Raw genomic sequence first — 14285 nt, 5'->3', positions numbered from 1 at the left:
CAGCGTGGTGGAATATGTTCCAAACCCTCTCCTTAATGGAAGAGGAGGCCTTATTCCAGCAGTGGGAAATTTACAGGCTGTTACTTTACGTTACTATAGCCGTAAAATGATAGATTTTAAATATTATACCAGTTCAAGTAACGTTTTGATAATTTAACAGACTCTAAAAATGACTTAGACCGTTAATTAACGTATTTCTGTAGTTGTTAAACAAAGGGTTATTTTAAGAATTTAAGTTCAAAATGTTGTTATAAGAAGTATATCTCAAGAATAACGTTATATATAAATCGGTTACGGTTCCGTCTTTAAAATTGTCTGGAAAATCCAAAGTAAATCATGCAATTATTGATGTTAAGCATTCACAGTCCGGAAATCGTACACTTGCCAATTAACGATTTTATTGCCTTTAAAAAAGATGGCTTTGAAAGTATTCTACCACCTTGTTCCACTGCGAAAAGGTCTTCTTTCGATTTTTTCGTGATATTATTTCGTGATTTAGCGTGATATTCATTACAACTCTTTCTATTTTTTTAAATGAATGACCCACCTGTTAGTACGGCCACGGCCTGCACACAACCAAGTTTCCAAGATCTTGGAAACTAAGATATCATTTCACTTCACACCAGAATAACAAAAGTATTACTATTTAGCGCTAGAATAAATACTGAGTGGAAAAGATGATGGTACCTTTAGACGCTTACACAAAGCCTCAACACCAAGTAACTTGGTAGATATTCAGTTATATCTGCATAAAAACTTATGATATTCTATTCGAAATGTCATATGGTTGCTTGGACTATCTTGGCGTCTTTTATTGTATGTATTTTTTTATCCAGATGTTCCGAGTTTTCCCCCGGTCAGTACCTCTACATATCAAGGACTTCCTGGACTCCGGTCTGGAGGCGCAGTAACAACGTATCGACTCGGTATGTTTTAGCAATTCGAATTTGATAAGACCAAGTAAGGTCTTGAAAGACAACTTTGGATTAAAATTTTTGGTCACATCCTGTCAGTCAAAATGATTAATTTTGGCTACAAAAATCACATTTCATATCAAAATTAGACAGGTTGTTTAAATATATTTAAAATGATTACTTCCAAATAATTTTATGATCTAATCTGAAGTGTCAAATTTTGTCTAAAGTTGTTAAATTTCACTTGCTAAAATATCTTGCCAAAACAGTCTGCATCAATAACTTATTTTTCCAGATCTGTTTTGGAATTCGCGAACATTCTGCCTTAAATGATTTAATCAAATAAAAAAATATATTTACATATCCTTATTCTTAAATATTCAATAGACTTGGAAGTCATCAAGAATTTACCAAGAAATATTGAGGCGATTATTTTCTTCAAAAAAGTTTGTATTATAATGAATCTCACTTAATTTTTCTAAACTGATTTTTGTAATCAGGGTAAGTTAAGTTCATTATAAATAATATATTTTTTTAAATAAATATTGAACGTTTGAATAAGGTTAATATTAATGTAAATTAATAGTAATTAATATTTTTAAACGATTGAATGTTGTACATAAGACTGGTGTATGATAAAGTTTTTTTTTATTATTTTTTTATTTTTAAGCTTAAATAGGATAAAAAATGGTGATAGTCGAGAAATCGTTGATAATAATATTAAGGTACAACTTCAATATAAAAAAGGGACCAGTAATATAAATAGGTCCGAAAAATTACTCGAAGCTCACACCCCAAACGTCTCTGGTCCATAGTTATTCAAATTGTACAAAAAGTATCAAGATGTTCGCATCGTGGTATTTCCCCTTAGTAATATTATCAACGGTTATATATTCATACGTATATACTTGTATACATTTGTCTTGTGCCCGTATTCGTTATACTGATATTATAGATATTGTATACTTCCTACCAGCCAGTGATAAATTTGGAACTCAAAGTGCCATTTGTCATTTTCATTGTATAGTCGATATTATATGCATTTCTATATTTTTACTAAACTCAGAATGCCTTTTAAGGAAATTATACAAAATTTACTTAATGAAAAATAGTTTGGTTTTATTGAATGTGTGTTTGATTTCCGTATAAGTGAGACTTCTTTGGGTAACTTTTGTTACCTGTACTTAGTTGATTATTTATATGTCTAGATAAACTATCAAAGCTGACAAAGTGTCGAAAAAAGTAGTGGCCAACTATTGGCTACTAAGGTTACGCACACTAGTAAAGTAATATGACGTTTTAGTGTCAAGAGTAGCTGTCACGCATACCTATGTATGCGTGACAGCTACTCTTATCTATATAATAAAGGCTCGTTGGTTTTGTGTATTGTATAGCGCGACTGTTTATCTAGATATTTGAATAATCTAAGACTGCGCTCTTTTTGATGTATTATTAAAATAACTTTCGACTCAAATAAGGCATATACCTAAATTTTAAAGCTATCGACACGGTATATTCGTACATGCCTTAAAAATATCATCGTCTAAAAAAACTATGTCCCTTTTTACCAACATTTTTTATATATACATACATACATAAAACTATCAAATTTATATTTATTTTAATTATAAAAAAAAATCTGGACCGTCATACACGTCCGCTCTTGGTGCTCTGAATATATATTTAAAAAGAAAAAAAAAATGTACTTCCTTGCATTCTGTCATACAAAATATAGTGATATTATTTATATAAGTGTTGTGAATGAATTTTACATTTGTAATTTAGCGAGTGGAATAAACGATTGAAATGAATGATATTTTAATTGAAACTCCAATTATAATTGGCATCCTATTTATTTTCGAGTATACATTTCATGATATAATTAGGATATTCACAAGCCTAGAACGAAGACCTATGTACACATATAAGTTTCATATCGACCTAAACACGAATATTCATTTTATAATGCAGTTGTTTCAGCAACATTATTTCAGAATAAAATCTAAAATATTTAATAGTACTATACTAACAATTGTGTTATTTTAATAACATATTTGTTTTATACTACATGAGAGAAACGATCCTATTCATATCACAATATTTGTTATGATATCAATTATCGATTACAGAAAACGATTTAACCGATTGTCAAATTATCGATAACTAATTAAATTTTCATAATTTTAGGAATTTCGGATTAATACCTTTGCCCAATTCTTGGACAAGGAATTATAAAAAAATGAATTAAAACACAGGATTTGACATTGAGCTGATAATGTAAGTCAAGGTAAGTGAAAACATATAATTTTTATATTATACGACAATATTTAGTTGATATAAATTATATACAAATTGAAATGTGTACATAGTCCTTATTATAAACCACAGAAACATTATATCTAATTACAAATCACAATCTATTTTCTAATTTCTATTTGAACTTCGAATGAATTTTTATTCATGGTGATAAAATTTATTAATGCAAAAATATTTACGTACATCCTTACGCTTTCATGATAAATAGAATGACTAAAATTTGGCTACAAAGTTTTAAAATAGAATATTTGATACTCTTCCACTATAATTTGGACATAAGAAACTATTATTTTATTTTCTGTGAGCAAGCGACACTAAAATTCATGCCAGTAAAACCCTGGTTTTCGTTTTCTTATGGATAGTTCGAATCAAATTCAAATCGATAAAGGTATTTGGCAAATAAAACATGTAACAATGTATCCTTCACGCCTGACGTCATTAAATAATGACAATGACAAACAAATATAAAATTGAATTAAAATTACATTATGCTGTTTGATTGAGCAATCACATGTAATGTAAAAATAGAACTCAAATATTACATTACGTTGCCGAAGAAGCTCATATATCTATGCGAGAAGCATTTCTGCTTTTAGGATTACATTTCATGCGTATGTTGTTGTATGAATCATATATATATGACCTTATTTTCCTTACAGTATTTGTGTTCAGTGGTGGCGCAAGATTGAATCTCAATGTGGGCAAAATACAGTTTGCGAGGCCCTTGTTTTTTTTACGGTACTCTGATCCCAATGTAAAAAATTAAAGTAAAATACTTTTTCAAATTTCGGGCGCGATGCCCTTTGCACCGCGAAGGCGTGGCGCCTTACGCCGCCACTGATTGTGTTGTTATTTCAGGCAAATGTTATTTGCGACTAGCAACCCCCTTTTAGACAGGTTATGTAATGAAACCTATTTAATTGTTTAGAGGAAATAATCTTATCTATATTTAGATGTTTAATATACTTTATGTCTGATATCGATAAAAATATATTAATTTTGTTTATTGTGCTTTGTAATACGTATTTTGTTTAATTGAAAAAGTAAGTTTTTATTACGTGATAATGCTTTATACTAAGTCTTGCTATTACTCTGTTTCGTAATATTCTCGCTACGGAATCTCTTGTGCAATATTTGAGACAAATATATATGAAATACGCGAAATAAATCATTTATTATAAGTACAAGATATTGTATTAATAGTGAGGTACATTTATTGTTAAAACTCATTTTGTGCATAAAGAAGGGTTTTCGTTTGAATTGTTTGAAAATATACATTAATTTACATTTGTACCAAAATGTTACGATCGATTTATTCGCTACTCGCAGTATCATTTTAATATAAACGCGTGCCTTTAACGTAAAAGAAAACTATATATCACAGAAAAAAATACCTCTCTAATACATATGTTCACTTCTATTAAAAAAATATTATTGAATCCTTTAAATAGTGATAATGAAACATTAGCAAAAATATACATAGTAAAAATAATTAACTCTTTCGATCCCAATCTATGATTCTACCGATACGATAAAACTACATAAGTAAATGATATTATTCTCAATATATCTCTTTAAATTTTGCCCTGATTCTATAAATTCCATGAATAGAAATATAAAAAACGATCTATCATTAAGTTCGTGATTTTTTTTAAGTTAATATCGAGTTTCAGTGGAAGCTAAACGACAATATTACCAGAGTTTTTAATTAATTAGCCATAAAATACTACAAAGACCGTATGTATAAGGTCAAATATAATAATGCGAATTAATAACTTAAATGGAAGAAAAAGGAAGGTGGAAAGTCAGAGAATGTTCTGGAAGAAGCCAAAGGATGCAATTAGCTTATTCATAATTACTGTATAGTACAACACAACTTAGATGTAGCATCGGCCAATTTAAACCAATAGAAATAGCTTCTTATCGCGCCATTTGACGCAATTCGTCGCTATAGATTCTCGTGTCAGTTCCACCCGAGAAAGCAAGTACATGTAAATCGTAGTGTCAAATTGACGAATATATTAGGTTATACGTTATTACAAGTTATAACGTTTGTGTAAAAATCATTTTCGCATAAGAAATAAATACTGATAATTCGGATGTGATCGGTTTTACGAATATAGCCGATGCTACATCTAAGTTGTGTCGTACTATACTTTCTCCTCGCCCGCTTTATATTTATAAAACTTCAAAATATGTAACCACTACATTTTTGTCAAGCTACGTAGCTAGCTGTGCTTACTTTTGAATTATCTAAGATGACGATTCCCTTCGTAACGTTCCTCACTGTTCGTTTAATTCCGCGATTAACATCAATGACTATGACAACATTTATTTAACACATCGGTATTGAAGGTTACACGGCTAAGATAGACAAGAATTTAAAATATATCGACGTCTTTAAGATGCTGGTAGTTGCGATCCCAGTAGCCTCCGTTGTAGAGCCAGTCCTCTTGCTTCGTATACGGGTTCGTGCCTTGACTGAACCACCTGGAAATACGTTATTAAATTATAAATAGATATTATTACTATTAATGTAATATATTATTTTAATAAAAAAAAAAAACTTTTTGAATTTTGTTGACGAATCTGAAACTGTTAAAATTATTCGACAGTGTTTGTTAATACCAGATTTTTATTACCTAATGCCAATGCAAATGCAAAACAACTATGACTCAAAATCTTACAGTATTTAAATATAGTTAATTTTATTGGAATTTTTATTAGAGGTATCTAAAAAAACAAAGTGTTTGAGATTTTAAATTAACATGGTTATTTTTATTATTAAAGTTATTAATTTCGGGATAGAGATCGAGACTTCAGACACGAGTCTCGTGAACAAGACATTCGTAGACAATGTCGAAATATCGAGCTCCACCGAACAAAAATAAAAAACATGGTAAATATCCCGAAATTAATAAGTGTTTGAGAGATACGAATTTAAATCAATTTTAATAAATACGTGCAAATAAAATTAAAAATATTTTTCTATTTCAATATTCTTGATTAGAAATATAACCTTGATAATTTCAATACCTTGGTTGCCAAGCATCGACGTTCTTTTTGAGAACCTTCCTCGCCGCTCGTTGCTTCTCTTCGAGTCTGGTCTTCTCAGTAGCAGCCGCGTCTATATCTCCTTGCTCCAGCAACCGAATGTCTGGTCTCAGCCGGCTGTCCGTGGGACATAGCTGGCCCTTCATATCTCGTTCCAACTCGTTTAGGGACATCGCGAATTCGGTGAATTGGTAATACTGGAAGATTATTTTTCATATAGGAATTATACCACTTTGAAATGTGTAGTCTTTTGTAACTTTTGTGATATTTCTTAGTATAATTATATCTTTAAAATGATCTGTTTCTCATTTCCTTAATAACTTGGTAAAACATATAATGCGAGTCACCTGTGCACTGCTGCTGGGTCTGGGTCGCGCTTCCCAAAGCGTAACGGATCCTGGAATGTCGATGTTAAAGGAATCGTCTGGCTTTGGCACCTCTTCTGAGTTCTCTGCATCGTCAGTCTATAAATTATCAGGAAAATATGATATAAATACACTTGAATATAATCAGCTACATTAACTATACCGATACTTGACTTACATCCTGTATAGACATAGATCTCAACGCCCCAACTTTGAAACTATTGAGCTTGGCGAGGACTTTCTTGGGTGTGTGCGAAGGGGTTTGCGCGTCGTCGCCGCGCTCGCGCGCCCACTGCTCGTGTGCGGCCGCGCTGCAGCACTTTATGTATTCAGTCCATTTACCATACAGGAAACGGAGACGCTTTTTGCTGAAAAGTATATTAATGACAAAATTAGCTAGATTCAAATAAATAAGTCACTGACTTGTTTTTCTTTTATTATCTTACCTTTGATCGATTATAAAGCCATCTACTCTGTGCAAGTCCCTGTTATTGAATCCAGCGGGCTTGAACGCGAGGTTGGCTTTGAGGCCAGCACCGCCGTGACAGGTCACCTCCATAGCTCCGTACTGTTCGATCCAAAGTTTGCCAACGATCACATTGTGAACGCAGCAGTTCACGTTGCTCCAAGTGTATGCCTCGCCCCATCTGCGTCCATATTTTAGAGGTGATAAAACAGAGAATTTGTTTCAGATACTTGGTAAGTTGCCATGTTAGTTACATAATAACAATGAAAAAACCCTAGAAGCTATGAGTTAACGTCTTTATCACAATAATAAGAAAAAACTAAAGTTCTATCAAATATATCTATCAAATAGCTACCTGGATGATAAGTGATCACATTCGTGAAAGGATACTTGTATTATAATAAAAAATAAAAATTTGAATATGACCTGGGCAGTTCGACGGTAACATGTCCTTTGGGCTGAATCTCGACACTTTTGCCGCAGAACTTGAGTTTCGGATGCACCGAGCCGTGGAAGACGAAGTGAGGACTGTCAGCGTGGAAGGCTGATACTGGAGGATGGTGCGATACCTGTAAAATAAATAAATCATTCACAACTGAACCTTAATAACATGAGAAGTTATGTGGAAGGCGGCTATCATGGTATGGGCATGTAATGCGGAGGAATGAGGGACATATTGTGAGGAAGGCCTTGAGCATGAATGTGGATGGATATAGAGGTAGAGGACGACCAAGAAAACGATGGAGGGACTGTGTGAAAGACGATATGGATAGAAATAATGTTACTTGTGAGATGACGTCTGACAGAGAAGTATGGAAGGAGAAGACATGCTGCGCCGACCTCAAATAAAATTGGGAAAAAGGCAGGAGGATGATGAACTGAACCTTAATAACACAGTCAACATTGATGCGTGTTTGTTTATTCTTCTACTTTCATGAACAAACAGGTTGTCGGCTTGATTATTTTGGACAAGTGTTATCTTAACTTGGTGGTAGGGCTTTGTACTTGGTGGTAGAGCTTTGTGCAAGCCCGTCTGGGTAGGTAACACCCACCCACCAGTTATTCTACCGCCAAACAACAGTACTCAGTATTGTTGTGTTCCGGTTGAAGGGTGAGTGAGCCAGTGTAACTACAGGCACAAGGGACATAACATCTTAGTTCCCAAGGTTGGTGGCACTTTGACGATGTTAGGAATAGTTAATATAATTAATACAGCGTCATTGTCTATAGGTGATGGTGCCCACTTACCGTCAGGTGGCCCCTATGCTCGTCCGCCAACCCATACCATAAAAAAATAACCATAGCTGTTGCATATACCGAAAATCATTCTTAAGCGAAACCACAGTTATATACTAATTTTATAATTTACATAGACAATTAAATAAGGTATTATAATGTGTTAAAATATATTTTATATAATCCCTTTCGTAATTGAGTAATTGTCTTGGAAGATCAAAACCATTTTCATAATTAAACTGTCTAAGCACATAATTATCTTGTGTAGTTAGAGTGTATTAATTTAAAGGAGCACTCAACGCAATTACATACAAGCCTTGTGTACAACTTCTGCTTTAAGTGAAGTCGCTCTCATGTTACTTGAACTGTGATTAAGTTTATAACGAAGGAACTTGAGACTGCACGGGGAAGAAGCGCAAAACTGATTAAAATATATGTGAGCAAAGTTTTCTTGTTATGAAAGTGAATTATTGAAGATTTTATTGATCCACTCACTACACATATCTATATTGTTGTTTTAAAATTATATAAGAAATCTTTTATATTTTTAAAATGACCATACAATATTTTATCGTTTATGGATTTGTTTGCTCATTTCTTCTATCGACCCAATGGGTATATTGTTAATCATAATATTATATGGATATTACCTATAATTTTTTATTTCTATTGTTTTGTTTCGCATTTTTTTTCATGGAAATTTAATCATAATATGGATCCAGTAAATCATTAATTTTATGTGTGAATAACTAATTACTATTTTTACTTTTTACAAACTCAAATATATTTGCGTCTCGATAATTTACTTTAAGAACTTCTATGGGTACATTTATGGTCAAACTATTTTCGTTTTACCTGTTCGCAAACGGCCCTGAACTCGGGACGTTCTAGTTCGTAAGTTTCACCGAGGAGAGGGTTGAATGGCTTGCCCAGGCGTTCCCAGTTTGATGCCAAAGCGCTCACTGCAAATGCTGTGAAGGAAAAATTATAGTGTTTTCAACAAGAAACAAATCATCGTAATCATTGTGCTTTTTAAAATACCAAAAGTAGAATATGCCCTTAATTAAAGTTCAATCTTTCTTTTTACTAAATTAATCAAATTTGATTCTATTGTTTCGCCGTGAAAGTGTAAAATGAAAACGGATATATTATATTTCTAATATTAACATGTATAAATAAGGTGTCTGTATAAGTTATAAAGACACAAAAAAATGTAAAAAAAAATGAAAACCTTTCCTGTTCTTACTTAAGTAACTTGAGATGAATAACTAATTCGAGAAAAAGCAAAATAGCCGAAGGCAAAAAAAAAGACGTAGATTTTATTGTTCCAGAGAAATAAAATTCATAACAACTGGAGCTCGCAACTTGTTGAAACCGCGCCCAGCTTCAATAGGCCTTTGTGTTGTATTCTCGACTATTTAGCCTGGAAAGCGTAATTAGGGAAGTAATATGCCTAAGTAGCTCGGGCAGTGGTCTATAACTGCAATCCATTTATACTTTAGATTCGTACCATTCACATTAACGACATGATTTTAGATTATTAAGTAATTTGACTTGATTTTTCTGTTATAAATTTATTTACGTTCACGCATCGATATTATGTAGGTTTCATAAAAGCCATTAATTAAGAGAAATGTCTATTTTTATATTTTGTGACAGTACAATTATATAATGATAACTAGCTGTACCCGCAACTTCCAGTGCGTTTGAATTTAACAAAATAGTTATTTCTGTAGCCTAATTTATCATTATTACGTCAATCTGCTAGTGTAAGTACCGTCAAAATCGGTCCAGCCGTTCCATAGATCAGCCGGATCAAACAGACAAAAATTTTAAAAAAGTATTTTGGTATACTTATATACCATATATAAATTCATAATTCATATACATTGAGTAAAAATCGGTTACATTAATATTACAAACATATTCTCCAATTTGTGTCTAGGTTATAGTCAACGTTTTATTCAGCTGGTATTACAAAGTCTCCCTAATTGATTCGTAATCAATTTAGATGGCTGTAATACTACCTAATACATTGATAATAGAATATAGAAGAATTATTTTCAATGACATGAAAATGTGCGAGTGGGTAATTTACGAACAAAAACCATTCAATTTCACGAACAAAGGCCCCGTTCGACGTGCGAACTTTATGTCGAGTTAAGTGACTCGTAGATATTCTAAAGGCGCGATTAAGCGTGCTAACGAATAAGACTTGTGGCTCATTATGACACAGTAATGTTCCTTCAAAACGCTTCAAACAACGGCTTTGACACGCGGGCGCAGGGAACAACTCGCTGCGACTTAAAGCGCTGTTTCTGCTGCGAGCTTATGTCTCGTTGAGTCGAGATAGCCCAGTGGTTAGAAGGCGGTCATTTTAGCCGACGATTGCGGGTTCAAACCCAATTATGTACGTAATATGTGTTAATAATTCATCTCGTGCTCGGCGAAATCTGCATGTGCCTAATTTCATAGAAATTATGGGACATGTGTATTCTACCAACCCGCATTGGAACAGCGTGGTTGAATATGTTCAAAAGGGAGAGGAGACTTTAGCCCAGTAGTGGGAAATTTACAGGCTTTTGTTGTTATATGTCTCATTTGTCAATCGGGGTCTTTAAAAGGAGATCCACATTCATAATAATGTCAGTTTTACTAGAGCTGCATACCGGCAATATATTCCATCCTGGCTACTGGATCCGTCTGCTCTGATGCCATTCTGAGGAGGTGCGCATATTCGAGGTACTCCAGCATGCGCTGCAGGAACGATAAAGGTTCGTTGAATACGACCGGCATCGTGATCTTGGACAACTCCTTTCCCACGCAATTCTTCAGGACCGACCAGAGGTTGAAGTCGCCTCGGCTGAATTGGGCCACAGGTAGTGACGTCCTGGGAACAACATTGAACAAAAATTATATATATTTTTATTATTGTGCTTCTGTACCTACATACTACGTGTACCAATTTGGTGGTTTGGATCCGGTGACGAATATTGGTCATTGGTATCAATTGGTATCTAACTAGTTTGTCTATGAAAGGTTGCAGAGTTATTCTATATAAGTGATGTACCTATAAAATTATAAATAACATTTATATAAAATATAGAGTGTTGTCTGAGTAAAGACAGGTTATAACTATTTTTAACAGTTAAGTGTATATATTATAACTTATGTGATCTAATCCCATACTCTTCTAGTATTATAAATGACTTAAGTATTGTCAATCACTAGACACTAATCACTCAAAAACTACTAACTCGAATAACACTACACTAAACTTAATATAATAAATTTCCACATTATGTAAAATCATAGTTTCTGAACCAACGTATTCTATGCAGTATGTTATTTATATCACAAAATACAAACAAAAGATCGTCGTCGGTATTTTTGAAATGCTTAATTATAAAACATAGATAAAAAAACTTTATATTATATATTAACAGTTGTCTCCCGCGGTTTAACTGGCGTTTTAAGTATTAGTAGGAGTATAAGCTTGCTTCATACCAAATATACATATATATAAGTTCAGTTTGGTAGTTTGATCGTGAAAGAGCAACTGGCAAACAGACAGGCAGATAGAAAGAGTTACTTTCGCATTTATAATATTAGTATAGATTCAAAAATAAACAAAATATATAAAAGAAAAAATCAGAACAGTCTTAATACAAACAATTGTTTCATTGGTTTTTCGAAATAAATTACATAGTCATTTTAAACGTTTTATGTACTTTGCAAATTAGAATGTTAAAAAATATTCGAAATGAATATATACATATTTTAATGACCTCATGAAAGAGGTATGAGCGGTGTGGGTGTATTAGCCCACTACCTACTGAAGTGTGGATCGATCGCTTGACTCGATACAAATCGTAGCACTTTATCTAAGGGTATAAAAAGTTTGAACGTCTAAAAAATGTGTTAGCGCTAACACATAAAAATAAATACATATATGCTCAGGAAAATATTAGCAATACATTATTTACGATTTATAATTTTCCAATTAAACGCAATCACAGTAATTGCGAAACTAATCAACAGTATACAAATGGAGAGACGGAACTAAATAAGAAAGATAAGTGTTGCAATTTAAAAAAAATACACAAGGAAATACACAGAAGAATGTTTGTTATCGGAAAATGTCTTAATTATGGCAAAACGTAGACGTTCGACTTTTAAATTGGATTTAGTCAAATTGTTCTTTATTCGAATTAGAAATTACGACCGCTTCTGTATTGCCGTTTTACATCGTTACTGCAAGTTACTGCTTTTTAAAATAGATTTTACTGTCAGTAGTTACTCTTATTTAGAGACATTACTTTAACATTTTTTACATACTTTTTATCATAAATTTTATTCAATGAAATGTTTTTTGTTTTTTTAATAAAAGGCTAAAGTAAATTAATTCGTCGATAAATCAAGTATTTTCATCATTTGTTTCCAATCAAAAGATTAATTATCTATAATGTAGGAATTTAGAGGGAAAATATCCTTAAGAGATTTATATATTTTCAAATGATAATATAATAGAATATTAAGAAAGTGTGAAACTTCGGGTTGGTCTTCGGGAATGAGCCTCAAGGTCGCGCATCGGATCAATACGATCCCGACGCTGAGACGAGACTAAATGGGAATGGAAAAATGGAATTTAAAAATTACCTTTTATATGTAATGCTTTCAGACGGCCATGAACTGTTTCTGCGTGGGAGTCTTTTTATATTTACAAACGATTGTTATGTTGGGTTTTATTATAAGAATAAAAAATGTTATATGGTTATACATACTTTTAAGAAAAATACCTAAGTACAATTCTTTGATATTCAACACAAATAAATATTTCAATAAAAAATCGGAGAAATTTTTTTTTTCCTTGTTATTATTTAATTACGTCGAAGTCTATTGCAAGTCCTTTTAAATTATAAAATAATCGTCTCAGCAACATAGGTAAGCAAATGGAATAGCTGAACGAAAATGATCATCTTCGCTACTAGTACTTCGAGAATAAATAATAAGAGGACACTCATAGGCCTTGCTTAGAATTTCACACGAATCCGATGGAAGGAGAAACGCAAATACACAATGCCTTATAATAAACCATATAAGAAAAGTCTTATGCTCTTTTTCTTCTAACTATATATGAAAAAGCTGAGTAAATAGTATATATTATTAAATCATGGTCTTCACTTATATTTACATCCACGGAAACGTCATGTCGCAGTACGTTGGACTAAAAATACATATTTATATAATTCAACGAAGAAATGTTGCTAGCATTCAGAATTTTAAAGTATATTGCACACAAGGAACGCTATACGGTTGACGCTGAACAAATTAGTAAAGTAAAGTAACAGCCTGTACATTTCCCACTGCTGAGATAAGGCCTCCTCTTCCATTAAGAAGAGGGTTTGGAACATATTCCACCACGCTGTTCAAATGCGGGTTGGTGAAATGCACATGTGACAGAATTTCGATGAAATTAGACACATGCAGGTTTCCTCACGATGTTTTCCTTCACCGCCGAGCAAGAGATGAATTATAAACACAAATTAAGCACATACATATAGTGGTGCTTGCCTGGGTTTGAACCCGCAATCATCGGTTAAGACGCACGCGTTCTAACCACTGGGCCATCTCAGCTCGAACAAATTAGACTATTCTTAATCTAGATTATAATACGTTTAAATACTTTAGTTTTAGTACTTAGTAAAAGAGACTGTGTAAAATTATGGTAAGCGTTTTCTTGGTATTAAAGGGTAGCTCTAATTGGATCATTCGATACGCCAAGAACATTCCGCTTTATTATATACTTGATTAAATATTTAACTCGCTAAATAAAAGATTTAACTCGAATCAAGCCAGATTACAAAGAGAGGAATAAAACTGTACAATCTAAGCTGAATTTGAAATGTAGTGTTACAGCTATGTTACTCTTTA

The 14285-nt window shown here is 32.7% G+C and overlaps 2 protein-coding genes across 13 annotated transcripts in view; one reads left to right on the top strand and one right to left on the bottom strand.

The window, feature by feature from the left end:
• The window catches only part of LOC124532269 (estradiol 17-beta-dehydrogenase 11-like), a 40152-nt gene extending 37903 nt beyond the window's left edge, over positions 1-2249 (top strand). For 3 of the 4 annotated variants that reach the window (XM_047107069.1, XM_047107098.1, XM_047107089.1), the window contains one exon: positions 837-2249. In XM_047107069.1, the coding sequence (XP_046963025.1) occupies positions 837-911 (75 nt within the window). In that variant the 3' untranslated portion in view covers positions 912-2249. The remainder of the gene's footprint in view (positions 1-836) is intronic. The other variant, XM_047107080.1, reaches the window with a different exon arrangement.
• Positions 2250-5299: 3050 nt separating this feature from the next.
• The window catches only part of LOC124529936 (oxysterol-binding protein-related protein 1), a 37322-nt gene continuing 28336 nt past the window's right edge, over positions 5300-14285 (bottom strand). For all 9 annotated transcript variants that reach the window (XM_047103952.1, XM_047103920.1, XM_047103937.1 and 6 more), the window contains 8 exons: positions 11021-11241; positions 9207-9322; positions 7542-7684; positions 7096-7296; positions 6828-7017; positions 6632-6748; positions 6267-6481; positions 5300-5720 (listed from right to left, as the gene is read on the bottom strand). In XM_047103952.1, the coding sequence (XP_046959908.1) occupies positions 5612-5720; positions 6267-6481; positions 6632-6748; positions 6828-7017; positions 7096-7296; positions 7542-7684; positions 9207-9322; positions 11021-11241 (1312 nt within the window). In that variant the 3' untranslated portion in view covers positions 5300-5611. The remainder of the gene's footprint in view (positions 5721-6266; positions 6482-6631; positions 6749-6827; positions 7018-7095; positions 7297-7541; positions 7685-9206; positions 9323-11020; positions 11242-14285) is intronic.

Source organism: Vanessa cardui, chromosome 1 (genome assembly GCF_905220365.1).
Source record: "Vanessa cardui chromosome 1, ilVanCard2.1, whole genome shotgun sequence".
NCBI classification, from domain to species: Eukaryota; Metazoa; Arthropoda; class Insecta; order Lepidoptera; family Nymphalidae; genus Vanessa; species Vanessa cardui.
This window is presented reverse-complemented; position numbering and strand designations above follow the sequence as displayed.